The sequence below is a fragment of the Podarcis cretensis genome (genome assembly GCF_951804945.1).
Source record: "Podarcis cretensis genome assembly, chromosome: 14".
NCBI classification, from domain to species: domain Eukaryota; kingdom Metazoa; phylum Chordata; class Lepidosauria; order Squamata; family Lacertidae; genus Podarcis; species Podarcis cretensis.
In genome coordinates this window covers 3,267,770-3,295,638 of record NC_137183.1, presented here as the reverse complement: position 1 = coordinate 3,295,638, position 27,869 = coordinate 3,267,770, and the positions used below count along the sequence as shown (strand labels likewise).

At 45.1% G+C, this 27,869-nt stretch overlaps 2 protein-coding genes across 3 annotated transcripts; one reads left to right on the top strand and one right to left on the bottom strand.

Annotated features, from left to right (window-relative positions):
* Positions 1-292: 292 nt before the first annotated feature.
* Positions 293-12,629, bottom strand: MPHOSPH10 (M-phase phosphoprotein 10). 2 transcript variants are annotated; one of them, XM_079953285.1, is made up of 11 exons: positions 12,461-12,629; positions 10,302-10,980; positions 9,286-9,434; positions 8,490-8,670; positions 7,625-7,766; positions 6,755-6,822; positions 5,850-5,987; positions 4,786-4,896; positions 2,975-3,082; positions 1,744-1,971; positions 293-500 (listed from the first exon to the last, which is right to left on the bottom strand). In XM_079953285.1, the coding sequence occupies exons 1-11, from the start codon at positions 12,532-12,534 to the stop codon at positions 354-356; spliced, it is 2,025 nt and encodes a 674-aa protein (XP_079809411.1). In that variant the 5' UTR covers positions 12,535-12,629; the 3' UTR covers positions 293-353. The 2 variants fall into 2 exon arrangements, with proteins under 2 accessions (XP_079809411.1, XP_079809412.1); XM_079953286.1 differs by having other exon boundaries at positions 9,286-9,431.
* Positions 12,630-14,111: 1,482 nt separating this feature from the next.
* On the top strand, positions 14,112-20,427 carry MCEE (methylmalonyl-CoA epimerase). Its single transcript, XM_079954137.1, has 3 exons — positions 14,112-14,263; positions 18,353-18,687; positions 19,499-20,427. The coding sequence occupies exons 1-3, from the start codon at positions 14,233-14,235 to the stop codon at positions 19,649-19,651; spliced, it is 519 nt and encodes a 172-aa protein (XP_079810263.1). The 5' UTR covers positions 14,112-14,232; the 3' UTR covers positions 19,652-20,427.
* The last annotated feature ends 7,442 nt before the right edge of the window (positions 20,428-27,869 follow it).

Sequence of the window (27,869 nt, the reverse complement as noted above, 5' to 3'; positions counted from 1 at the left end):
TGTGCATGCGCGAGTGGCGAAACCCGGAAGTAACCCTTTCCGGTACTTCCAGGTCGCTGCGGGACATAACCTGAAAGAACGTAACATGAAGCAAACGTAGCATGAGGTATAACTGTACCTGAAAGTGCCTGTGGGACAGTGGAGCCCGCCGTTTGATAATTACCAGCGTGCCTATGTAACCCATGCCCAATGGCCTCTTTTAAGTGGGCTTGCTTTGAGTAATGGAAGAGTTATTTTCAATGTAACTTGTCCTTTTAAACAGCTTTATGGAAAGCAGGGAATAAAAACAGGCTTAAAATAGAAAAACAGAACCCTGGTTTTTAATTTATATAAAATACAATATGCATAATATATTACAGTTTCAGCTTCTGGGCAGAGAGTTCTCGTTTCTTAGGTTTCTTCTGGATTTTCTTTGCATCCTTAATTTGCATTTTTACTTGATCTTGCAGCTGAGAAAAGAAGGCTTGGGAGGACTTCAAAGCCTTGTCTTTGCCATCATCCTGTAGCAGAGCAACATTTATTTCAGAACAAATGGAAACATGCACATGTAAAGTAAAATAATGCCCCACAGTTTCAGCCAATTAATTGTTCCAGCAGAATGCATAAGAGAAAGACCCCATTTGTATTCCGATTGATAACTAAATGGCAAACAGCAGCTGTTATGTTATGCAATACCCTTTTTCTGGCAGCATAATAAATCCAGAAAGCGGAAGGGAGGCTTGGCGTTATCTACACTCTCATGCTTAATGCATGTTAATGAGAGATAAGCATGCAGCACTAGGAAAGCATCCCTTTATAATCGAGGACTAAGAGCAATGGGAGCCCCAGTGGAATTTTAAACATTATTCCTTCAAGTTACTCCACCATAATCACTCTATCCTTTAAAAAGGGTCTTATGTTTCACCAACAAAGCATAGCAGAAGGTAGGTTTGTTTGCCATAATATACTTCATTTAAACAATGCCCAAGTTGTTTTGCGGTTCCACTGGGCTGAAGGTGCAGAGAATTATCAGAAATCCATCTCAGATATCATATTCAGAATACTATTATGCTTGTAACAGAAACACACCAGCCCCCAGATGAGTGAAGGACCTGCCTTCTCTGGCATCGGCTTGCTTGCCTGCCTGGGTCCTGCTCCACCACTTTTCATCACTTCAGCACCACCACCCCAAAGCCTTATTACTCAACCTCCAGTTTGCCCATGATGCTGTTTTTCAGGATTTTTTTAATTAAAAAAAAAGGCTGCTGAGGGGTGTGTGTGTGTGTGTGTGTGTGTGTGTGTAGAGAATCAAGGGTGGATTTTTGTGTGACAGGATTGTCAGCTCAGTTTTGGTACTGAAAACAAATACCTGACCTGGGCTAAGCACATGCTCAGAGGCACTCTGTTTCTTAACTATTCCACCCCTACCCCATCCTCAAGCACTATTTTACACCTGGCTCCGTTGGGTGGATCTCAGCATTTCTAGCAAAAACAAACAACAAACTTGATCCTGCAAACCAAATATGCCTAATAAGCAAGTTGTAGTACATCAGCCTTTGCTCCCCCACCCCAGTTCCCTGCAGATGTTTTGTACGCTTGAAGTCCAAAACACCTGAAGGGAACCAGGATAGCCTAGGCAAACACACCCACACACCCACACACACCAAGTTCAGGAGCAGAACACACAAAGGCCTTGGACTAAAGTCTGCTTCTATAGAAAGAAGAATAGATTGATTTCTCCAGTTGTTTTTTTAGTAAACTTACCTTGAGCAAGGAGGTTCTACCTTCCTTGGTTAGCTTCTTCAGTTTCTCAGCCGAAGCCTTTTTGCTCAGTCTAGCCCCCGGCACCAAATTCTTCTCCAGGAGTTTTTGCCGCTTCTCCCTCTCCTTCAGCTTCAGGCGTTTAACAAGCTTCTTTTTCCTCCGTTCCCTTTTTTTGTCAGTGGGATTTTTTTCAGCATTTGTTTTCACATCCCCACCTTTGTTCTTCTCCTAAAAATAAGAACAGACTGAGAGTGGGATCCAAAAGCAACATAGAAAACTCTCTTTCACACAAATATACAAAATCAAAGTACCAGCTATCAGGCTGCAGCTTTTCCCAAGCTGGCACCCCACTCCACAATTCTCTGGCCTGCAACTCCCCCCAGCCCTGTCTTAGGTCTTCAGCAGCTCACTCTTTCTGCCTATGAATATTAGGCGGCTGAGTACACACCAGGGCTTTTTTCACCACTGCAGTCAAATTTTGGTACTCTGTCCCCAGTATGCTTCCCTGGCCCCTCCCTCCTAACTCTTTACCCTTTCTCCAGCCTTGTAAATAAGCCCACAACATTTACTAGCCTGCTGATGGACAGAATGAAACTGCAGGCAGTTTACCCAGAAGTCAGTCTCACTGTATTCAGGGGACTAATGCCTGGGTGGCAATGGTTAAGTCACCAGCAGCCAAGTTGGCACCAGCTCCACCACAGCCAGGCAAAACACTACAGGAAAGCGACAAAAGGGGGAACTAGGCAGCAGGTGGCCAACAGAAGCAGTTCCTTCTCATCTGTGCAAAATTTGTTGCCTACAGTTACCATGAAAATGCTTAAAAACATGATTGCCCTTGTCTTCCAGAGGGACTTGAGGTGTGGGTGCATTTTTTTTATTATGTTCCTGCTCTGGCTCCACTGCTGTGATTATGTTCATTGCATTTGATAAAAATGTGTAAGTTAGCTTTTTATCCGCTGCTTTGGACACTCAGGTAAGGTGAAAAAAACAGGTCACAAGTGTCTAATATTAATAATAAACATTAAGATTCTGTTGAAAGAGCACGAGAGGGGGAAAGCACCAGATTTTGAGAAAAACCTACATAAACGAAGCCAAATCAAACTGCATTTGTTTCCTCCGATTTCAGAGACCCTGGAATGAAACTGGGTTCCCAAGAATGGAGTGTACTTTGCTGCCCAGCAAATGATGGGCCAAGTGGAAAGCTACTGGGAGCTGTGAATTAGTGCCTTACCTTGATCTCTTCCGGTGCAAGGAGGGCAGCATCACTAACACTCACTGGTGCAACTTCTTCCATGGTTATTGCTGGGAGATTGGATACAATTTTAACCTCTGGGACAGGCTAAGGGAAATAGAAAAGGCTATGCATGTTAGATAACAGCGTTAAATGACTTCTACTGCAATCTTACACACACTTACCTGGGCGTAGACAAACCCTAACCCTAAAAGCCTGGTCTTGAATTCCATTAATCCAGGGAGGGGGAAGTTGTGGCTTTGTTGGTGGACTACAATTCCCAACATCCCTGAGCATTGGCCATGTTGCTGGAGGATGAGGGAGTCAAAAAACATTTGCAAGGCAAGAGGCTCCATATCCCAGAGTTAAGAAGTGATTCAGTTCCACTTAGGTCAATGGGGCTATATGGATTTGACAAGGCTCCCTAGACTTCCTAATGGTATAGTGGTTAGAAGACTGGACTAGGGCCTGGGGACCTGGATTCAAATCCCCACTCAGCCATGAAATTCACTGGGTCAGCCATTGTCTCTTAGCCTAACCTATGTTGCTTAATAGGTTGGGTAATTTCTTACAGCGACCATCCAGGAAGACAGAGGGCATAACACCAAGTCTTAATTTTGAAAAAGTAACTATACACAAAGCCAAAATAATTAACTCCAAATAGTTCACTTTCTAACCAGTCAAAGACTTGCTCATACACAAAGAGGTTTACCCACAATTTAGACATTGACTGGGTTGCAATCAGCTTTCTAGCAAGTTTTCTAGCAAGTGTATGTAAAGCAGTAACTTGCTTTTGAGAAACAGATAGGTAGCCATGTTGGTCTGCCATAGGTAAAGGTAAAGGTACCCCTGCCCGTACGGGCCAGTCTTGCCAGACTCTGGGGTTGGTGCGCCCATCTCACTCAAGAGGCCGGGGGCCAGCGCTGTCCGGAGACACTTCCGGGTCACGTGGCCAGCGTGACATAGCTGCTCTGGCCAGAGCCAGAGCCAGAGCCGCACACGGAAACGCCGTTTACCTTCCCGCTAGTAAGCGGTCCCTATTTATCTACTTGCACCCAGGGGTGCTTTCGAACTGCTAGGTTGGCAGGCGCTGGGACCGAACGACGGGAACGCACCCCGCCGCAGGGATTCGAACCGCCGACCTTTCGATCGGCAAGCCCTAGGTGCTGAGGCTTTTATCCACAGCGCCACCTGCGTCCCTTAGATCTGCCATAGTCAAAACAAAATAAAAAAATTCCTCCCAGTAGCACCTTAAAGACCAACTAAGTTAGTTCTTGGTATGAGCTTTCGTGTGCATGCACACTTCTTCAGATACCTGAAGAAGTGTGCATGCACACGAAAGCTCATACCAAGAACTAACTTAGTTGGTCTTTAAGGTGCTACTGGAAGGAATTTTTTTATTTTGTTTTGCTTTTGAGAAGTTATAGGTAATCCCATAACCTATGGAAATTAGATGTGAAGATGGCAGAGTTAGCATTCTGTTACAGAGGTTTAAGAGCCAAACTTGTATTCCAGCCTGGACAGAAAGACAGGGACATGTGCAGCAGAAATACAAACAGGCATGGCCAGGAATATCTTTTTTTATTTGTTACAGCTTCTCTGTTGCTGTTACTATGTTATTAGGACAAAACAGGGAGAGAGTGACCCATGTATACCACTTGAGATACTTGCAGGAAAGAGGATGTATACTTAATAACAAGGGGAAATATCTGGACCATCCAGCTAGCACAGAAAAACAGCTTTCAACCCTTTTCTACAAAGATCGTTTCTTATGCACAATCCTGCAAACAAAGTTGTGTTACCATACTTACTGGTTTAGGTGTGAAGTGGAAATTAGAAAGGGCATCAAGTCTAAGGAAGAGCGAGTCCATCATTTTCTGTATTTCTGCATGCTCAGGTTTTTCTTCCTCTTCCGTTTTTTTCTGGATTAAGAGCAATGTGGGATTAGACAAGAGCAACTTTCAAGCAAGATTTTTCATTCAAAAGAAAGCAAATGCTACCTTTGGCCTTTTAGAGGCCAGGAAAGGGGAAGTTTATTTATTTACTTTTAAATGCACCCCCTTTTCTGGGTCCCTAAGAGTTACCAATTTATAGGCTCACTCGCCCTTGGCTAAACCCAGATGCTATGGGCTTTCTTCACAAAATACACAAGGTAAAAAAAAAAAATCCCCCCCAACCATTCCTAATTGCCAAATGGTGAGTTTTTCAAGTCCTGATTTATATTTCAGATATTACAAGTTTCATCTGCATAATTCAGCTGCAAAGGAAACAGAGACTATTTCAAATGGAATCAGCATTGAAGGGGAGGAAGGAGAAAATACAAAATGACTTGCACTTCCCTTCCCTCTGCTTATTTCTCAGGACCAAAATGGCTCCCTGGCAGCATCGTGCAGGGCCTAAATGATGCACTGTGGTGCACGATCCTTCAACAATGGGATTGCCATGGAATGTGAATTACAGAAAATTTCTAAAGCCCATTTTTTAAAAAATAAAAGAAACAAACAATTGATTTAGAAAGGCTTGGAAGAGTAGAGTTGCAGTTATGAGTTGAGAAGTTGAGAAGGAAGCCACATGCAAATTCACTATCTAGAGCAACTCTCCTCCTCCTCCTCATCTTCCCTGACTCCTGGCCACGCTAGCTGGGACTGATGGGAACTGATGTCCCACAACACCTGGAGGATATCATGTTCCCCATTTCTGTCCTAAAAGCTTCTGCTCCTTTCAGGTCTGAGAAAACAAGGCTGAAGCTCTCAAGTGCCACAAAATGCAAACCATGTCAAGGGAAGCTCATTACTTCTACATCTGCCCACTGCCACAGATAAAGTTGGGCCCTCAAGCACCCTTAACAACCAATACAACCTCCCTCAAAAGGCACCTGATTAAGTTTCAAATATTCTTGCTCATAAATTTCTGCAAGACTCAGCTTGCTTTTCTCGTGATCCAGAGTCAACCGCTTCTTATATTCATAGGGGTCTTCTTTTGGTTTTTCTTTACGAACGACATCGTCCCAAGCCTAAAACAAAGTTTTTTTTAAAAAACAACAACAACACCACAGCCATATTAAAAACAATACAGAACCATGAGCAGCCTTTTCTGTAGGTAACAAGGAATATTCATTTGCCTTAACATTTCTATTCTGTCTTTTGTTTTAGAGAAGGGTAGTCAATGATATTGCATTCTGCTTAAGAACTCAACAGTTGCAAATCTACACATCACAGAATACTAAATCTTACAAATGGATGGCTCTTTAAAGAAAAATGTTTTAAGTTTTTGATGGCAGTCCTGAAGCAATGACTGGCTTCCCTGGGGAGGAGATTTCATAAAATGGGGGCCACAGTAGTGAAGACTCTGCACCCCATTATGTGACAGAAGGCATTTTTTTGTGGCAACCTCTTAAACTGCAGAATTCCCTTCCCACAGAGCTGACTCTGAAACCTTCATTATGTAGCTTTCATCATATACTGAATAGGTGCCTCTTCAATCTAATTGATAACAATATAATAAGCAGATGGCAGACACTTCACTTTGTAGGAGATATCACCTACAGTGACTTCATACAGATATTCAATAGTAAGGGAGACAATAAGGAACTCCCAAGCATTTATCAGACCCTTTGAGAAGTGGGGGATACAGAAAGGGCATTGTTTAAAGCTTAAGCAACATTAGTTGTGTTCTTGTTCTTTTTCAATGTACGTATTCAATGCAAATGTAAAATCTGCTGGGTTCCCTTTCCCATTCTCCCTCCAATAGCAATGAAGACATGAAAACAGATCTATTAACCTGATCTTTTATCCTTCTCTTGATAATCTCTTCAAGCTCCAGAGTTGTTTCTTCTGTGATCACAGGAGCTGAGAATACAAAAGCAGCAAACTCAGGATTTTTTTTAATGAGATGCATTTGTAAATAACCTTATGCGTTAAGAGCAGGCTCCTTTCTCTATTGCCAGCTGCCACTTGAAAAGACATGTAACCATTCAATTCAGCAGCAGCAGCAGCACCCAAACCTAAGGGTCATAAGGAACCGGGTGCACACAGGTACAGCTGTTTGAGGGCAGCAGTGTAACCAGAGATGATCCTGGCTGCAAATGCAGAGGAGCTCCTGGGACAGACTAGGATCAGTCTCTGCTTGAGACTGGGAGACATACACAATTAATGTTCCCCTTAGCCATGGCCTGACCGATTCTAGGAAGTCTGCATCATGCTAAGAACCATGGGTGGAAAGCAGAGGGTCTGGGAAGAGGTTGCCCACCTCAGAAGGTTGATTTCATAATTTGCAGCTATTAAAGGTACAAAATTACAGTATCTCTACATAAAACATAAACCTGGAGGCTTATAAAAATTCCAGGAAGAGGAAAAAGACAAAGGTCTGGCGCTACTCTTGCTCATGCAGATGCGCTGTTTGTAAGACCGGGTGCCCCCGTGCTACAACTATATAAAAGGTTACCAGAATCTGCATGACTGCAGAAGGAAATGGCACAGCTGCCACAAAGAGGTGCCGGTGCCTCTACATCAGTGACTTCTCCTGGCCCAGAGCTCATCAGCACCCCCAACATAGTTCCCAGCTCTTCATGCAGGGGGTCACCTGCTGCTGCAAGCCCTGCCCTATAAGGAACATTGAAGTGAAAGCGCTGCTATAAAGTGCAATGTTTACCCATTTTGACTGCATGGTCAAAAATAACCATTTCCTCCAGAAGGCTGTTTTCAGGCCGCTTTTGTCCTGTCACTTCACCTCTCAGCTGCCAAGGCTTCTCCATCAGCAGTTCCGTTTCTAGCGATTTAATTTTTTCGCTCATCTGCAAAAAAAAAAAAACGTTCTTAAGACACTTCGTTTCCCATGGCTTCAAACCCACTTTATTTCCCTTGGCTTCAATCTTACATGTTTACTTAAGGACATTCACAGAAGGACAGTTGATATCCCCTTCTCCCACTGCAGCCACCTGTGACCTTCCCCCCACCCACTCACTTGAAAACGACTCTCTAGAGAGTCTAGGGAACCTTCTAAAAATGCCAAACTGAGGCGTGGGGGCTGCTGTTGGAAGGAGGAAAATAAGAAAAACTTCCATTCTGTGAACTTCCTTATCTTAGGCTCCAAGATCAATTTTGGGTGACGCCACCCCCCTTTCCCCATCAGTCTCCTGCACCCTATCCCCCAATGTTCAGGAGCCCCAATCCTACAAAAAGCTTTTTAGGGTGCATGGGGTCTGCCAGAGGCAAGAGGAAACATGAAACCTTCCTTCTGTAAACCTCCTTAAGTTAACTTATCTTAGGATCCCAAACACTGCCTTATTCTCTTTTCTGTTTTTTCATGCTTGAAGTTCTTATTTTTTGCTATAAACATGCTAGTTTCATTTTTTTTATAATATTTTTTATAATAATATTTATTCAAATTTTTTAAAGATTACAAAGAAAACATGAGAAAAACAAAAAGCAAAAAATAAATAAATTATTAAACATGCTAGTTTCAGATGGCATGAGATAAACACAGTTGGTTTGGTGGGATGCAACAGAAAGTTTACCTTTTCCTGTCTTTTCTCAAAGGACGACTTTGTTTCAGCAGAACTATTTCTCTTTGCCTGGAACATATCTATCTCCTCTTCTATGTCGCTGTCATTTGGCAAGCTGAACGTCACTCTTTTAGAAGGTTCTTTGCTTTTTTCATTCCCTCTTTTCTGTTTGATTTCATACATTTCCTCAGCTCTGTAGTTAAACAGCATTATATGAAAAAGAAACCTTTAAAGGACTTTCATTAGGCTTTTGATTCATTCATAAACACATGAGCCTGCTGGGACACCACACAAAAGTGCCCTGAGGAAAGTATCCATTCACAAAACATTCTGGACACGTCTGCAAACTGGAAAACCTGTCATGGACACTACACACACACACACACACACACACAGAGAGAGAGAGAGAGAGAGAGAGAGAGAGAGAAGCCTATTCTGCTGGCTACAAGAGAAGGCTTATTTCAAACCTAATTTGGGGATCAGAGTGAGGAAAGAAGAGCCATGTGGGAACCAGGGAAGGCCTTAATGAGTATGTCTCCAGACACCATGTTGATGACCCTGTTACTATTCATACATGACTCTGCAAGCAGTATAGCTCTCCAGATAGGAAATATGCTATTGTATTGACAACACAACAATATTTATCTCCTCACAGAAGATTACCTCTGCTCCCCAAAATGCAATTCTATGCACACTTACCAGAGAGAAAAGGACACTGAGTACAAAGAAACTAACATCTGAGTAAACATGCACCGGTCATTTCATTTTATTATCCACTTAGCACTGCCTCAAAATATCAGCCACATACTCATCATCTATGTCGCCTTCTTCCTCTTCTTCCTTTCCCTCAATCTGGTCACTGTCACTATCCTTGTGTTCACTTGTGAAGTCTTCATAATCACCCACAGGATCAAAGTAGTCCTGATATTTAAGATCACGAGCACTTTTGATGATCTGCTGGGAAGAAGAGGAGAGAAACCAGCAAGAGGTTACAAAGAGGCTCCTGAAGTTTCAACGTAACATTTGAACAAGATAAATGAGTAAAGGGGCTATATTAAATAGTTAGGCTTATTAAATAAACTGGATAGCTTACAGTTTTTTCCTGAAGAAGCATGAACCGAAGTCTTAAAATACTTTATTAACAATCAGTTCTATTTTCAGGACCTGCAAGCATGGATGTGGCCAAAGTGACCCATGTGATTTAAAGTTAAAAAGTACTTTGAGAATATTCTTCAACATGTTCTCATACATCGCTTTTCTTCCTACTCTGCTTTCAGATGCCTCAGGGATTCAGATACACCTTTGCTCCAGCTAGATCAATGAAAAGTTCAGCTGCCATTTTGCTGTTCTCCATTTAGTCCATTCTTAGTGGCAGTCAATGCAAATTGTGAGTCCTTTTCCAATTAACGAACACAATGCAAATAGTTAGCCTGTTATTTACCGACAGTTACAGGCAGCACGTGAGAAGGTAACTTTTCAAAAATACAAGATGGGAGGTTCTCTGATATATGGACTCCTTATACAGATCTATTACTTGAACGTTTGAGCAATGGGTTGATCTGAACCACCAGCTCCCTCATTACTTCCCTGCTCTTACCCCTTACTTGTACACATGGAGCATGTTGTCTTGATTTATTATGATTTTGTTTGTATTGTTATTATGATTTTGTTTGTATTGTTATTATGATTTTGTTTGTAATGTTCAATTGCATTTGTTTCCACAAAATGCTATTAATAAAAAAGACAGTTGTGTTATGAAGTCATTACTAAACCCTCTGAGTGTTTAGCTTTTAACATATGTTTTACACCTTTTTATGCAGTTACCTTCGTTTTGGAGTCTCCAAATTCCTCTTCATCCTCACTCTCATCATCTTCAGAAAAAATGTCCTCAAAGTAATTTATTCCTTCTTCTTCATCATCATCACCCTTCTCTCCGATTTGTCTTTTCTCCACTGCATCCAAACAAGCCTCCATCTCAGCCAGTTTGAAAAATCTGTCATCCACTATGGACTTTTCTCCTGTTTTTTTCACAGTGCTTTTTGAGGTTCGGGTTTGCTGCTCCAACTTATCAATGTCAAAGTCCATATTGGAATCATCGTCACTAAATGCATCGTCTTCCATGGTCCCAAGCCAATTTCTCTTTCCTTCAAGCTCACTTTCCTCTTCAAGATGACCATTGTTGAAATCTGCCTCTACTTCCATCTGGTCCTCATTACCCGCCTGATCCTCATTGTCTTCTGAGACAGAACCATCCTTGTCTGAAGCTGGAAGAAGGCATAGATCCTCCTCTCCCTCCACATCTCTAGCAACAGCTCTCTTGAAGTAACCTAGAACTGCATTATTCTGGAGTTCTAGCTGTTGCCAAATCTGCTCTTCATCGAAGTTCTCTATCACCAGTTCCTTTAAAGGACTTCCAGAAATAACATCAGCTCCAAGCATTTTGTGGAAATCGTATAACGTTTTTGTTAGAGAGATGAAGTCATCTGCAAGTCCATCCTGAATGCTGGAGTCAAAACAAATTGTAAGACATCGTGCATTTTAAAAGTCATAAAGTTTAGGTCTTTGTCCGATCAAGATGCAGAAACAGGAAAAGTATGTGAATATACAGGCATATCTCAGCGATATTGCAGGTTCAGTTCCAGACCACCACAGAAAACCAAATATCTCAATAAAGCAAGTCACACAAATTTACACTATATTGTGGTCTATTAAGCCAGGTCCCCATGGCTGCAGGGGTGGGAGGGGAAAACCTGGCCCCAGCCCTAGCCAGCTCCACTCCTGTGGCCAGAAGGGGAGCAGCAGCAGGGGAGTGGGAGGCTGGACTGCAGGCAGCTGCGCCCATGTCCTCATAAGGAGCAATATCTGCGGAATAAAATTAGGTATGCTTATATATACCATTACTGCTGGTACAGAATGCACGCAAGTTGGCCATGCAACATCAGTTCTGAACAAACTGCAGTTTGCGAATACACTAACAATCCTCAAGGTTTTGAGGTTAATGCAGAAAGCCTTCAATGACATGGGTCCCCAAAACTCAAAGGAGAACTTCTCCCTATATCTACCACACCGTGCTTTGAGATCTGCTGAAGAAGTCCTTCTAAATGGTCCATCTGACAGGCACTGTCCCTTGTCCGCCTTCCTAGTGGTGACACCCCACCTGTGGAAACCCCCATGGCTACAATACTGAGGGTATTCTTCCAAGATCCATAGCAAAGTTACCTGGACTGCTGTTTGATGCTTAAAAACATTCTCTCTCCTCCTCCTCCTCCTCCTCCTCTCTCTGTATACACATATAACACTGTGTGTGTGTGTGTGTGTGTCCAGTGCCAGATTTAAGGTGATGTGGTTGGTTCCAATGTAAAGGGCTCCGAGCCAAGGGGGTGCAAAACAACAATAATAATAGTAATTATAATAATAAAACCCATATTTATGGGTACCTACTGAGATCCATTTTAAAACAACTGTACGAAAATGAATTATGATTCTGTTGTGAAAATGAGAAATATTTTTGGAAGGGCACCAAATTCTGTCTTTGCTGAGGGCACCCTATTATCCAAGTCTGCCCCTGGTGTGAAGTGGGTGGCTCTTAAGTGTTGCTGGACTCCCCTGCCCCAGACAGCAGTGCCAACAATCTGGGATGGAGGGAATTGTAGCCCAGCAACGACCTACAGCCTGGACGACCACAGGTTCCCCACGCCCGGAATTACCCCCTACCTAACCCCCCCCCACCAAGGGAGAGGGCGATATCCCGCGCGAGGCGTCCTGACGAGGAAGCCGGAGCCCACCCGGGGACAGCATCGCGGGGGTGGGCTAGATGCCCCTCGGAGGCCCCTGCCAACTCTACGATCAGCTCCAAGGGTCGTCTCAGTGGGCCCCACTCTGGAGCCGACTCTCGCCGGGTATCATTCGCCCGCGTGCTTCGGGATGCTGAAGACACGCGTTCTACTTTTTCAAAATGGCCACAACGTGAGCACGCGCTTTACCTGAGGAAGCGCTCGGGGTGGGCCGTGGCGGCGCCCAGTCTCTCCAAGCAGGCGCCCAGCCTTCCGCCCGCCATGGCCTCGTCTTCTTCGCCGCCGCCGCCTCCGCCGCGTCGCCCGGCCCGGCCCGGCCGCGTCCCTCAGCCCGCCCAGGAAAGTTCCGCCTCTCGGCCGAGCGCAGAAGGTTCCGCGCGCGGGGAAGGAGAAGGAGGCGGCCCGGCGGCGCCCAGGCTGAGCTCCTCCTTCCTCGGGGCCGGGGGACGGAGAGCTCTTCTCGCAGGCGAGGCTGCGGGGCCGCCGAACACGATTGATTTCATCAAATCCACGCGCCTCTTGATCGCTACGCGGTTTAAAGAGAGAATAAAACAATAAAATGATCAGTTTAAAAACAACAAGAGAAGACAAGTCTGAATCATTTGAAGCACCAAGCAGGCGGAAAGGGGTCCCCGAGGACAAATAGTCCAGCCCCCCGAAATGCAGGATTCTCCACGCGATCCTGCGTGCCAGGTGGCCATCTGCGAGGGACGGAAAACAGATGGCAGCATCAATCCTCTTAGCATTCTAAGTCCTTTTAAATGTCTTTGTGGAAGGGGGAGTTGGGGGTTTGATTTCTCGTTCTTATTCTGTCTCTTGTGTTTTGTATTTTTATGCTGTGAAATAAAATTAAAACTTAACTGTTTCTCTATAGATAGATATATACACCCCCCCTTTCCTCCATGGAGCTCAAGGTGGTGTACATCACCCCCACTTCATCCCCACAAACAACCCCATGAGCCACACTGCTCTTTGCATGCCTACTCAGGAGTAAGCTCCATTGATTTCAAGCAGGACTTGCTCCCAGTTAAGTGTGCATAGGATTCTACCAGTTGGTGGTTCTAGCCCCCCAGGGATGGCTCTGGGCAGGATTCCTGCATTGCAGAGGGTTGGACTAGATGACCCTTGGGATCCCTCCCAACTCGACAATTCTGAGCTAATGCATCGGGGGGGGGGAGGGGAGCGGGGACAGGTCCGTCCAGATGGTGACGGACTGCATCTTACAATATGATCCTTGGACATGCTGGCTGGGGCTGTTGGTAGCTAGAATCCAACGGGATCCGGAAGACAACTAGTCTAAACAACTGGGCTAAACAGGACTGCCTTCTAATGTTTTATAAAAGTCAGATAGTTGTTTATTTCCTTGACATCTGGTGGGAGGGCGTTCCACAGGGCGGGTGCCACCACCAAGAAGGCCCCCTGCCTGGTTCCCTGTAACTTGGCTTCTCGCAGTGAGGGAACCACCAGAAGGCCCTCAGCGCTGGAATTCGTTCATTTCCCCACCCAAAATACAGTCCGGCCCCCCACAAGGTCCGAGGGACAGTGGACCGGCCCCCGGCTGAAAAAGTTTGCTCACCCCTGGGTTTGATCCTTTATGCTTCTCATTAAACACACACACACACACACACACACCAGATGCTGGGCACAAACTAGGGAAGGATGTTGGATTTAGTTCTGACTTTAGAGCTTCTTAGACCAGAAGTCTCCCCTCTACCCTTTGAGTCAAACGGGATTATTTGGCTAAAGCCGTTAGAAAAAAGGGTCGCGCTAGGACCGCGCGGCGGCTCCTTTCTGCGGCTCTCCCCGGCGAAGGCCGCCTCGCCATCTTTTCGCGAGCGCCGCCTCCCTTACCTTTTTGAGCCTGCGGCGGTGCCGTTGCCAGCGCTCTCTCGCCTTCGCTCTGGCTTCATGGAAGCCGGTTCTTCGTTTCAGCTGCTCTGCCGGGCGTGCCAGGTTCAAAGATGGCGGCCCTCTCGCGACCCCTGACAGCAGGTAGGGCTTCCCAGGCTCAGGGGGAGGCGGGGGCAGGCTGCACTTTGCAGGCGACCAGGGAAGGTACCTGGAGAGAAGCTTTGCTTTGCACACCTTGATTTGTCCCTCTTTTTGCAGCCTCCTGGAGAAGGCAAGGTCTCTTCCATTGGGTCCCACCAAGGCCACGTCCGCACCAGGCACTGAAGGCGCTGAGATGCCACTTTAAACAGGCAGGCCTGGCTCCCCCGCCAAGGAATAGTTTGCTAGAGGGGCAGAGAGCTACAATTCCGAGCTACAATTCCGAGAGTGGATTAACAACCATAGAATAGTGGAATTGGAGAGTAGAGTTGGTCCTCGTCTAGTCCAACCCCTGCAATGCAGGAATCTCAGCTACAGCAACCACGACAGCTGGCCACCCAAGCTTTCCCCCAAGGAAGCAGAGTTCACAACCTCCTGAGGGAGTCCATTCCAAACAGCTCATCTTGTCAGAAAGTTTTTCCTGATGTTTAGTCGGAATCTACTTTCTTGTAATTTGAACCCATTGGTTCAAGTTCTACCATCTGAAGTAGGGTGAAACAAGCTTGCTCCTTTAGTACCCTTGGGTGCAGCTCATCAGGCCCTGGAGATTAAATTCATTTAAATAGCTAGGTGTTCTCTGACCACCTCTCTTCCTGCTTTGGCTGCAGCTCCTCCTTGCATCATTTATTCTGTTGTTGCCAGATTGGGCACTGCTTTCCTTTTGGGTGAAGGTGAGTTCCGTGGGGAACTCTGGGAAGGGGAATAGGGGAGTCAGCACCTTTAACAAACTACAGTTCCCAGGATTCTTTGGGAGAAGCCACAACTGTTTCAGTGGCATGATACTGCTTTAAATGTATCGTGCAGATGGGGCCTCCCTCTCCGATGTCAAGTTCTACTGTGGTGCCTCGCAAGACGAAAAGAATCCTTTCCGCGATTCTCTTCCTCTAGCGGTTTTTTCGTCTTGCGAGGAGTTCGTCTTGTGGGGCAACACTGTACTTAAATATCCTCCTCCCAGAGCTACAATTCCCAGAGTGGTTTAACGAACTGTTATGTTTAGCTGCTAGGGATTGCCCACCCGCCAGATCTCCAAGGCTGACTGCTCTATGCCCACACACCCAATCTCAACACACACACACACCCCACGGATCTCCATGGCTGCTCCTTCACACCCACCCACCTGATCTTCATGCCCACCCTACATACTTCCATGTTTCAGACATTGTGATATTTAGGCATATCGCAATGTGTAGCTGGTGATGTATCATGATGTTGAGAACTGGATATTCCACAGCCCTGGTTGGAGGGGACCCACTGCAATGCAGGAATATGCAGCTGTCCTATACTGCAACCGTGGCATTACCAGCACCAGGCTCTAAGGAACTGAGCTATTCAGTTGCTCATGGGCCATCCCCCCACCTCTTGAATTTCTGAGGGAGGTGGAATGGCCAAGAGACTCCTGGGAGGGTCTGAGGGAAGGAGGCAATCTTTTCAATATTGGAGGCCTAATATCCTTCCTCCACAATCTCACCATCTGTTCTAATGTGCTCCTGCACCCTGATGTGGTCTGTATCCTGCCAAGCCCCTTGGCTGCAAGGAGGGTGGATTGTTTCCCATGTGACTTGACAGCCTTACATGTGAAAAGGATCTAGGCACCAGAAAGCTTGACATGAGTCCACAGTGTGATGCAGTGGGGGGGGGGGGAGCTAAGGCTATTCAAGGCTGCACCAAGAGAAGTCTAGTGTCCAGATCAAGGGAAGTAATAGTACCACTCTATTCTGCCTTGGTCAAACCACATCTGGAATACTGCGTTCAATTCTGGACACCACAATTTAAGGAGGATATTGACAATCTGGAACATGTGCAGAGGAGGGCAACCAAGATGATCAAGTGTCTGGAAGTCATGTCTTCTGTTGAAGGAGCTGGGTATGTTTATCCTGGAAAAGAGGATACTGAGAGGACTAATAGATTCAAATTACAAGGAAGGAGATTCTGACTAAACATTAAAAAGAACTTTCTGACGGTAAGTGTGCAACGGACTCCCTTGGAAGCTCGTGGTCTCTTCGTTATTGGAGGTTTTTAAGCAGTGGTCAGATGGCCATCTATCTTAGATTCTTTAGCTGTGATTCTGGCATTGGAGGGGGTTGGACTGGATGACCCTTGGGGGTCCCTTCCAACCCTACAATTCTATGATTTGACTATGCTACCACTCAGTGGATTTGTAACTGGCTGACTGACCGAACCCAAAGGGTGCTCATCAATGGTTCCTCTTCATCCTGGAGAAGAGTGACTAGTGGGGTGCCACAGAGTGTGATCCTGTCCTCTGGGGTGTTAGCCACCCCTCCCAGTTTGGTGTCATCTGCAAATTTGATCAGGATGCCCTTGAGTCCATCATCCAAGTCGTTGATAAAGATGTTGAATAAGACCGGGCCCAAGACAGAACCCTGTGGCACCCCACTAGTCACTCTTCTCCAGGATGAAGAGGAACCATTGATGAGCACCCTTTGGGTTCGGTCAGCCAGCCATGCCTCGCAAGACGAAAAACTCGCTAGACGAAAGAGTTTTCCGTCTTTTGAGGTGCTTCGCAAGACGAATTTCCCTATGGGCTTGCTTCGCAAGTTCTTGCAAGTTTTTTTCCTTTTCCCCCCTTTTTCTAAACCGCTTAGCCGCTAAGCCGCTAATAGCCGTGCTTCGCAAGACGAAAAAACCGCAAGACGAAGAGACTCGCGGAATGAATTAATTTCATCTTGCGAGGCACCACTGTATGCCCTTTCTGATTGTCACATCCAGACAACAAGTTAACACGGAGTACTTGTAGGTACAGAGCCTCGGTTTGGGACCAAGGTATTGCTGCCATCATCACATAAACTGGTCTAATCCCCTTGTAGAAGCACCAGCCATCACAACCTCTTATAGTACCTGTGGATTCCATAAGTTTAATTTTCCTTCCTTGGGGACATTCCCTGGCAAGAGGGATTGACTGTTAAAACCACACTGCAAACTGTGGGTCTGTGAGGGGAATTGGAGTCTCCTAACAACTCTCAACAACAACAAACTACAGCACCCAGGATTCTTTGGGGAGGGAGTCATTACTGTTTGAAGTGGCATGATGCTGCTCTGAATGTATGGTGCCAGTCTGAAGGGAGAGTGACGTCCAGTTGTATTAGTCTGAATGCCACATTGATCCAGTAGTTCTTGGAAAGTTGAATGAAAACTCTGCCCTTTGGCATTTCCCCACGGCTCAGCATGAAGCAGGCATACTGCGTGCCTGCAATGGTTTCCAGAAATAAGAGCGTTTAGGAAGTGTGATAACCACGACAGACTAAATTTGGGGATGGAAAAATGCAGAAGCCTGTTCATATTCACATTTTAACACATTAGCGAAAGTGACAATGTAAGACATTTTGCAGTGTGCTTAACAGCTGGGAGGATAAATGCCAAAGGTTTTCTCCCATAAAGCTCCCATAAAGCATGTATGGCACCTGGGAATCTCAAACTTGGGTACAAGGAGTTGCTGAATATTTGGAGGAAACTGCTTCAAGCCTACTTGACGTCACAGTTGTGCAAGCAGTTCCTTCAGCATAGCAAACCCTGAAAATGTTGGTAAATGTATTTCCAATGTCTATTAATACTAAAGGTATTGAATAATAATAAGACTTCCTAACATCTAGTACTTTGAACATTCAAAGCACTTCAGATGCATTAACTGGCTATAATCCTTACAAGAAAGATATTGCTGGACTCCAGCTCCCATCCTTCCTGGCTGTTGGCCTTGCTGGCTGGGGCTGATGGGAGTTGGAGCCCAAAGACCTCTGGGTTCCCCAGCCCTGCTGTACTCTGTCCACCCCACCACACCAGCTTTCTTTGGCTGAAGGGAATTAAGGCTGAAAGTCCACTGGACTAATGTCAGGGAGACCCTTCAGCCTCTGCTGATTTCTTATTTCCATTTTGTGTTGTGTGGTACCTGATTGCAACATAATCTCTTCATGTGATGACATGGGCGAGGTGCCCTGGAAAAGAGAGAAAGGTATGCATTGGTTTTATTGCTTAGAAGCGGTTCTTTTCTCAGTCTTTCTCTCTCGCTCTTCTTTTCAGGGCTTCTCAATTGGTTGCAAAAAAGAGCTGCTCCAACAGTGCGGATGTTGGCAGACGCTGCTTCCTTGGCTCAGAAGTCTCTGTGGAAACTGGGTCGACTGAACCATGTGGCTATCGCAGTGCCCAATTTAGAAAAAGCCACCTCTTTGTACAGGGATGTGTTGGGTGCTCAGGTGAGCAAAATGGTACCCCTTCCTGAACACGGCGTCTACACAGTCTTTGTGGACCTGGGCAACACAAAGTTGGAACTTCTGCACCCACTAGGGGAGAACAGCCCAATCGCTGGTTTCCTGAAGAAAAACAAGGAGGGAGGAATGCACCATATATGCATTGAGGTATTTCCACTCCTCTTTCTTTTTGTTTGAATTTTTTTTAAAATCACATTGAAAAACCTGGATGCTTTACTTCATCGTAAGGCAGCGTATTTGAAATTCTGAGAATCCTAAGGTTCTTTACTACCTGATTTCTTTACTTCCTTTTAAGGGTTCAAATTTCTAGCCCTCATTAAAGTATGTTTTGAGAAGCTTGTTTGTGAATTGGGGTGATCTAATTTAGAAAAAAAAGATGAGCAAGGGACCAATATGAAAGAGTTATATAAAGCCTAGTGTGGTGTGGAGACAGAGCTTCTCTCTCTCCCCTTTCTCCCCTTTCCCGTGGAGTAGAAAGATCATCCAGCAAATCTGAACTAAGATTTAGGACAGACGAAAGGAAGCACTTCTTAAAAAGCACATGGTTAAATTATGGAATTTTCTATCACAGGATGTAGAGATGGCCACCAACTTGGATCGCTTTAAAAGGGGATTAGATGCATTCTGGGAGGAGGAAAAGGCTGCCAGAGGCTATATAGACCCTGATCAGGCTTTTCTGAATCGCAGTTGCTGGAGGTCACAGGCAGGAGGGGCTATTGCCCTCGTGTCCTGCGTCTGGTTTGCCACTCCTTGTGGGGAAAGCACAGACTACACAATGCCTTTGGTTTGCTACAGCAGCAGCCAGGCTGTCCTTGGCTTGTTAGTTTTTAAAGCACAAACCTGTTTTCCAGCCCTCGCATCTCTTGTGATCTTCATCCAATTTTCTTTTTTTAATGTTGAGATTCAGTATTGTTTCCACCATATCCTTCTTAGACAAAAGTTTTCTTTTCTTTTAAAGGTGAACAGTATAACAGATGCCATAGCTGAACTGAAGGAGAAGAAGATCCGTGTTTTGAGCGAAGAGCCCAGAATTGGGGCCCATGGGAAACTGGTGGTTTTCCTCCATCCTAAGGACTGCAACGGAGTCCTAGTGGAACTTGAGCAAGCCTGAGTTGTGATCCTAACTGTGAAAAGAAGAAATTAATGCCTATACTAAGAGAGGAGATGAGGCATATTTTCTGTGTTTTAAAATTACTACTCCTGATTTACTTGTTATTGAGGGTTTTTCCCTGACTGAAAAGCATTAATAATAATGTGATTTGCCTTAAGATGGAAAATTTAAATCTTGAAACACCAGTCTTAATTTGGGAAGACACCTTTTAGTCACTTGAACATCACCAAAATAAATTTTATTTGGGCTGGCTTAGGATTCCTTTGAACTGTATCTTGCAACAGTAAGCTGGGTGCATTTTACGCACGCTCTCCCTCTGGGCATAATTTTGCATCCATTTGGTAGATTTCTAGGTCATCTGCCATCACCCTGCTCTACATTTGGAAGTGACAAGTAAGGCAAGGGCGAGGTGTCTGGTTTTTTTTGTTTTTTCAGTAATTCCTTCAGTATTCCCTTAAGAAAACAGCCAGCAAGGGATCATCATATTCTCTGTGTTCACCTGTCTAAAGACTCATTGACTACTCCATTGATTGGTTCACTCAATCATAAGATGCTTATGGTCTTGTCTGGGTCCCCATGATTGCTAAGCAAGTCTTCTCTCCCCCCCCCCCCCATATCCGCATGAGAATTTGGGCCTTTTGATTACCTTTTGATTACCAATATTTGCTGTCATTTGATCACCAGTGTCACTTGTATAATTTATAGTAGTTTGTCTGCATTTATTATTTTGAATTATTACTGATGGTGCATAATAAAACATGATTTTTGTTTCTCTACTTAGTTCTTTCTAAAACTAAATGAGCTTTAATTGGCAGCCCAGACTAACAAAATGAGTTTCAATAGGGACAAATGTCAGGTTCTGCACTTAGGTAGGAAGAACCAGATACACAAATATAGGATGGGAGACACCTGGCTTACTAGCAGTACATGCAAAAAGGATCTAGGGGTTTTAGTAGACCACCAGAAGCTTGACATGAGTCCACAGTGTGATGCAGCAGGGAGGGAAATCTAAGGCTATCCAAGGCTGCATCAAGAGGAATCTAGTGTCCAGATCAAGGGAAGTCTCACAGTCCCACTCTCTTCTGCCTTGGTTAGACCACACCTGGAATACTGTGTCCAATTCTGGGCTCCACAATTTAAGAAGGATGTTGACAAGCTGAAACTTGTGCCGAGGAGGGAGACCAAGATGATCAAGGGTCTGGAAACCAAGCCTTATGAGGACAGCTTGAAGGAGCTGGGTATGTTTAGCCTGGAAAAGAGGAGACTGTGAGGAGATATGGTAGCCTTTTCACATATCTCAAGGGCTGCCACATGGAAGATGGAGCAAGCTTCTTTTCTCCTGCTCTGGAGGGTAGGGTTCGAACCAATGGCTTCAAGTTATAAGAAAGGAAATTCTGAGTAAACACCAGGAAGAACTTTCTGAAAGTAAGAGCTGTTTGGCAATGGAACAGTCTCCTGTGGGAGTTGGTGGACTCTACTTCCTTGGAAGTTTTTGAGCAGAGGTTGGATGGCCATCTGTCAGAGATGCTTTAGCTGAGATTCCTTCATTGTAGAGGGTTGGACTAGATGACCCTCAGGGTCCCTTCCAACGCTACAATTCTATGAACCTTATGCATGTTTGTCCCTTTCAGTGAGGCGTATCTCCAGGTAGCTGGGAATAAGATTGCAATCTTAGTTTACTGAAACACTGGGTACAATCTGAGAAGGACTATACCACACAATATTGCTGAACTTTTGGTTTGTCACTGACAAGAAGGAGCACAAAAACTGCCACACTGGCAGGATAGGTGTGGTAGGTGACTGCCATATACAAGCTGAAGAACAGTTACAGCAATACCTGGGACAGGAGAAGTTGGTTTTGAAGAAGGAGCAATTTAAATAATGCAAATGGGGTCTAGAGAGAGAAAAGAAATCCTGATAACACTTTACTAGAGAAAACTGAAGAACAGTGTATAATTTGAGGGAAAACAAATGGAGGCCTTGTACATAGCAGAGAGACACTCAACTAAACCATACTGAGATAAAACTTACAAAGACCTACACAGCCAATTGCAGCACATGCTAACAGATATACCACCACAATGCTTCTTGGTTAGATGACTTAGGTAAAGGTAAAGGTAAAGGTACCCCTGCCCGTACGGGCCAGTCTTGACAGACTCTGGGGTTGTGCGCCCATCTCACTTAAGAGGCCAGGGGCCAGCGCTGTCCGGAGACACTTCCGGGTCACGTGGCCAGCGTGACAAAGCTGCATCTGGCGAGCCAGAGCCGCACACGGAAACGCCATTTACCTTCCCGCTGGTAAGCGGTCCCTATTTATCTATTTGCACCCGGAGGTGCTTTTGAACTGCTAGGTTGGCAGGCGCTGGGACCGAGCAGCGGGAGCGCACCCCGCCGCAGGGATTCGAACCGCCGACCTTTCGATCGGCAAGTCCTAGGCGCTGAGGCTTTAACCCACAGCGCCACCTGCGTCCCCTGGTTAGATGACTTACTGGTAGCCAAATTAACTCTCAAGTTACAAAATGAATGATCTCTGTAGTTGCACTGTACCTTTACTGTGCACAGGGAGATGTTAGACTTGCAGAATAGATTTTGTTGCTCAATAACCTTGAAATTTGCTCAGAGCCAGCCTAAGACATCTTGCTGTCTGAGGCCAAGGACAAGATGGCACCACATTCCCTTCCACCTACAGAACTTTAGAAGATTGGCAGTAGAATCTTGGTTCTTGCATTTATATCCCACCTCCCGTCATGGGTCTTAAGGCTACATATATGTGGTTCCCAGATGGTCACCCACCGAGACACAGATAAGACCTAGACATGCTTAGCACCATCAATGGGGGGGGGGGGGGAATTTCTTGTGTGCCTTGGGACCAAAACTGACATCAGCTTACAGGTGAAACTCGGAAAATTAGAATATGTTGGAAAAGTTCATTTATTTCAGTAATTCAACTTAAAAGGTGAAACTAATATAAGAGATAGACTCATGACATGCAAAGCGAGATATGTCAAAGCCTTTATTTGTTATAATTGTGATAATCATGGCTGATGAAAACCCCAAATTAACAATCTCAGAAAATTAGAATATTAAATGAAACCAGCCAAACAAGGACTGCAAATAGAGCAATATTGGACCTCTGAGAAGTAGAAGCATGCATATGTACTCAGTACTTGGTTTGGGCCCCTTTTGCATCAATTACTGCCTCAATGCGGCGTGGCATGGATGTTATCAGCCTGTGGCACTGCTGAGGTGTTATGGAAGACCAGGATGCTTCAATAGCAGCCTTCAGCTCTTCTGCATTGCTCGGCCTCATGTCTCTCATCTTTCTCTTGGCAATGCCCCATAGATTCTCTATGGGGTTCAGGTCAGGCGAGTTTGCTGGCCAATCAAGCACAGTAATCCCATGGGCACTGAACCAGGTTTTGGTACTTTTGGCAGTGTGGGCAGGTGCCAAAGTCCTTCTGGAAAATGAAGTCAGCATCCCCATAAAGCTCATCTGCGGAAGGAAGCATGAAGTGCTCCAAATTCTCCTGGTAGACTGCTGAATTGACTCTGGACTTAATGAAGCACAGTGGACCAACACCAGCTGATGACATGGCTCCCCAATACTCTTTTCTGATGAGAGCAGCTTTAGCATCTCATTTGGAAACCAAGGACCCAGAGTCTGGAGGAAGAATGGGGAGGCACACAATGCCAGATGCTTGAAGTCCAATGTGAAGTTTCCACAGTCTGTGTTGATTTGGGGAGCCATGTCATCAGCTGGTTCCTAAGAAACCTTGCTGCCTGAGATAAATCCAGTATGGTGTCTCCCACATCCCATTTTCTGCACTGAAGCCAATGACACTTCTTAGCTTTTATTTAGGGGTAAATACATCAATTTCAGTTACTCCCTATTTCTTGTTTTACCAGTCTGAAGCTCAATTCTCTGCACCAGTTTCCAATAAATAAATAAAAAACTAAATGGATATTAGTCAGCATTATAGAGCAAATTTCCCCTAACAAATGGATTTTTGTATGCAATTTTGTCTAGTACAGTGGTACCTCGGGTTAAGAAGTTAATTTGTGCTGGAGGTCCGTTCTTAACCTGAAACTGTTCTTAACCCGAGGTACCAATTTAGCTAATGGGGCCTCCTGCTGCTACTGTGCCGCAGCCGCATAATTTCTGTTCTCATCCTGAAGCAACGTTCTTAACCCGAGGTAATATTTCTGGGTTAGCGGAGTCTGTAACCTGAAGCGTCTGTAACCTGAAGCATCTATAACCCAAGGTACCACGGTATACACATTTTGCAAAGCAATTTCTTGGCAATATGATGCTTTTTGGTACATTATTTACAATAATATATGCATTTGTATGGATGCTTTAACCCAGCATATGTGCTTTTGTACACATTACTCAGATAGAGGTAATTCAGAAACACGAGAATTTCAAAGAGTGCCTGGTTTCTGGTTCATGTCTTGTTTCAGGAAATGTGAATTAGATAAGTTCACCCTGAAAATGCAAAGTGAGCCAAACTTCTCCTCCATCCTAGTCTGATGTCAGCATTGCTTACTGGTCTGAGGGCAGCTGGGAACACAACGCCATTCTCCAACACCTCACTGCGGCTGCCCACCCTCAGCATCAGAGGAGCCAACTCCTAGGGGCCAAGGTCCCTTCACCCCCCTCCCAATAAAATATTTGAGGGGGCCGAGCCCCCCAAAAGCTTTTTAAAACCCTCTCCAGCATTTTGGTGAGGTTCCTGGGCGTATTAGCACTAGTGTTCTTGGTGTTAGGTACCACCTGTAGGTGAGTTTCAGAGTGAGTTTTTTTCTTTTCGTTACACCACATTTTTGTTTGTTTCAATAAATGATTTAAAAATAAATAGATTGCCCAATCACAGAGAAATTAAAAATTGCCCCACAAAATCCCCATTCCCCCAAAATGGCCCCTAGTGGCTGAGCATGGCATTTCCTGCTTCAGTATGTTCTTCCCCCGTCATCTGCCTTTTAATGAACTACAGTATCAGGGTTATGGTAAAATATTCAAATTCTTCCACTGTTTTTATGTTTTTATACTTTTCCTTAAGGGGAGCATAAAACACCTTCTTAATAGCACCCCTAATTAAGAGCACATTAAACTCACACATTTTATATAGCACTTTCCGGAGCAGACACAGAGAGAAAGCAAACTTTGATTTCTGCTATAATTTTACCTTCAGTCAAAACTGAATAATTCATCACCCGGCAATGTCTAATGTATAGATGAATGTGTAATACCCCCAAGTTGTAAGAGACTTCATTAAGGCCTGATTTCGGAAACGGACGCAAGTACTGTAACTGCTCTACTTTAACTGGAGTGCTGGTCTATCTGCTTTTCCATCTGTAACGTCATTTTACGTATATCAAAAGGAAACTGATGGCCTGCTGTAATGGTTCTAGGGGTTGCTCGTGCGTAAGCCGATGCAAACACCTGGCTGGGTCGCCTGAGTGAACCTTTTCTGTCCGGACAGCCACTCACCCGTGGCTGTCTCAATCGCTGGCAGAATCCGTCAGTGGGCGTTTCTTAAACTTCTTCCAGCAAAGAAGCTCTTTGACGCCTAGTCTCCTCCTACTCTCTCTGCGCGAAAGCCTTCTGCGCAAGGAGGGCGTAAGCAGCGGAGGACCCCTACTCTCCCCGCTGGTCCCCGGCAAGGAGTCATGGGACCGCCTCGCCGCTTCCCCCATCTGCCCCCCTTCTCCACTGGTGCTACGCTGATTCTCTTCCCCAGAAGATGGGCTGCCTCTCCCAATCCCGGAACGCTCTCTGGAATCTCTCTGGATTTTGCTCTCTCCCTCCAGCACTGATGGCAGTTCCCTGACACCTTCTAAAGAGGATAAACCCCTAAAGGGCAGGGTGAGAGAATCCAGCGAAAAAGCCTATGAACAAGAATACTGAAAGAATCTCAATGCTATGCTGTCTAATGTTTTGCAGGTGAAGAGGAGACCTGTTCAATGGGCCTTCTCATCACACCACTGAAGGCCCTATCCTGCCTGGCATATGAAGGCTGTATTCAGCATACCCTAAAACAGCTTCCAGCCACTGCTTTTTAAGAATCAAGCTGTGGGTTGTCCTTTTGCTTTAAAAACATTTTAAAATGTTCTGAACAGTGGTTCAGAACATACCTTAGGCCACGTTCCAGTGGGCTTGAAATGGCAGGATGTGCACTGCTGTGGTGCTTGTGCACATTTATTTATTTAAGAGCATCAGAAGAGCCTGCAGGATCAGGCCAAAGGGGGAGGCATCTAGTCCAACACCTTGTTCTCACAGTGGCCAACCAGGTGCCTGTGGGGAACCTGAAAGCAGCCTCTGAGCCCAGGAGCCCCCTCCCCACCTGGGGCTTCCAGCAACTGGGATTCAGAAGCATTCCCGCCTCCCACCATGGAGCTGGCAGCTGTCAGTCGCCCTCTCCTCCACCACCGGCTAAACCTCTCTAAAAGCCACCCAGGTCCTGGGGAGCAAGTTCCAGAGGTCAGCTCTGTGCTGCTTGAAGGACTTCCTTTGATCTGTGCTGAACCTTTCATCATCAGAAACTCCAGCGGGTGCAGAATGCTGCAGCGAGGCTCCTCACGGGGTCTCTGCCATGGGAGCATATTCACCCAGTGCTTTTCCAACTGCACTGGCTCCCGGTGGAGTACAGGGTCAGATTTAAGGTGCTGCTTTTGACCTTTAGAGCCCTTCATGGCCTAGGACCCTCGTACCTACGGGACCGCCTCTCCTGGTATGCCCCACGGAGAGCCTCAAGGTCCATAAATAGCAACACCCTAGTGGTCCCGGGCCCTAAGGAAGTTAGATTAGCTTGAACCAGAGCCAGGGCCTTTTCAACACTGGCTCCGGCCTGGTGGAACGCTCTGCCTCATGAGACCAGGGCCCTGCAGGATCTGATTTCTTTCCGCAGGGCCTGTAAGACAGAGTTGTTCCGCCTGGCCTTTGGCTTGGAGCCAATTTGATTACCTCCCTCCCTCTCTCTCTCTTTTTTCTTTTTCTTTTCCTTCTCCTCCTGCGATGAGGCTACATTTTAATATTTTAATGTTCCATTATTTTAATGTTGTATTTTATTTTTGTTTTTAAGTTTGTAGTCATTCATCTTGTTTTTATTATTGCTTGTAAGCCGCTCTGAGCCCAGCCTTGGCTGGGGAGGGCGGGGTATAAATAACAAATTATTATTATTATTATTATTATTATTATTATTATTATTATTATATTATCATTCAGCTTCATCTGATGTCCACAAGTTCTAGTGTTATGAGAGAAGGAGAAAAGAACTTCTCTATCCACCTTCTCCATGCCATGAAGGATTTTATAAACTCCCACCATGCCGTCTCTTACACACCTTTTCTCTAAACTAGGAAGTCCCAAATGCTCCAACCTTTCTTCATAGGGAAGTCACTCTGTCCCCTTGAAAACTTTGGTTGCCCTTTTCTGAAACGTTTCCAATATTTTTGCCTGCCATCCCAATCTCCAAGTAGTGTAAGATTCCAGGGGTTCCAGGAGCTTCCCCAGGGTTCGGTTTCCTTTGGAATAAGGTACAGCAGACTGTGCTGTTTTTATGACATATGGTTTATTTACACATTCATTCATTCATTCATTTACAGAGCCACTTCCTTTGTTACCTTAATGGCCCATGCTGGCCACTACCTCAACAGGAAAGTAGCCTGGCTATTCCAGGAATTAAATCCGCACTGGATCCAGGAATTAGAGGATGGACCTAATTCATATTTCACAGGAGTCCTTTGAACATTGTTATCATCAATAATATATGAAATAATTTGCCAAGTAGATGAAAAAGAATCTTTTTTACATTTGCCCTCTAGCATACTTTCATTTTTGAGTTAATTTTTCAACAGTGGCTATAGCCCAGTTTTGACTATAAAATAATAAATCCTTATTTAATCCTTCTAAATATTTCCATTTTCTTCCAATAACCATCATGGCAATTAACAATAAATATAGAATCAACTCTTTATTCAAACCATCTTCACTTGTCCTATCCATATCCCTCACCAAAGTGTGCTGAAAGGTTGGTCCTTTGTTTCATCATCCGTCATCTACACTAATTAAGGAACTAGAGAGTCAGTTGCAGCTCTTTGCTTAACCCCACACAAAACCATTCCCATAGCATGAGACAAATAAGGGTCACAAAAACAAAACACTTTTGCAAGAAGCAGGATTAATAAAAGCTCGTAGTAGATCATCATTTGTAGGGAA

Excerpts from the sequence above, each read along its gene's own strand:
- MPHOSPH10 (XM_079953285.1), bottom strand. The coding sequence starts at position 12,534 with ATGGCGGGCGGAAGGCTGGGCGCCTGCTTGGAGAGACTGGGCGCCGCC. Across the intron at positions 10,981-12,460 it reads CACCCCGAGCGCTTCCTCAG|CATTCAGGATGGACTTGCAG; the intron begins GTAAAGCGCGTG and ends TTTTGACTCCAG. Across the intron at positions 1,972-2,974 it reads TTGCACCGGAAGAGATCAAG|GAGAAGAACAAAGGTGGGGA; the intron begins GTAAGGCACTAA and ends TCTTATTTTTAG.
- MCEE (XM_079954137.1), top strand. The coding sequence starts at position 14,233 with ATGGCGGCCCTCTCGCGACCCCTGACAGCAG. Across the intron at positions 14,264-18,352 it reads CTCGCGACCCCTGACAGCAG|GGCTTCTCAATTGGTTGCAA; the intron begins GTAGGGCTTCCC and ends TCTTCTTTTCAG. Across the intron at positions 18,688-19,498 it reads TGCACCATATATGCATTGAG|GTGAACAGTATAACAGATGC; the intron begins GTATTTCCACTC and ends TTTCTTTTAAAG.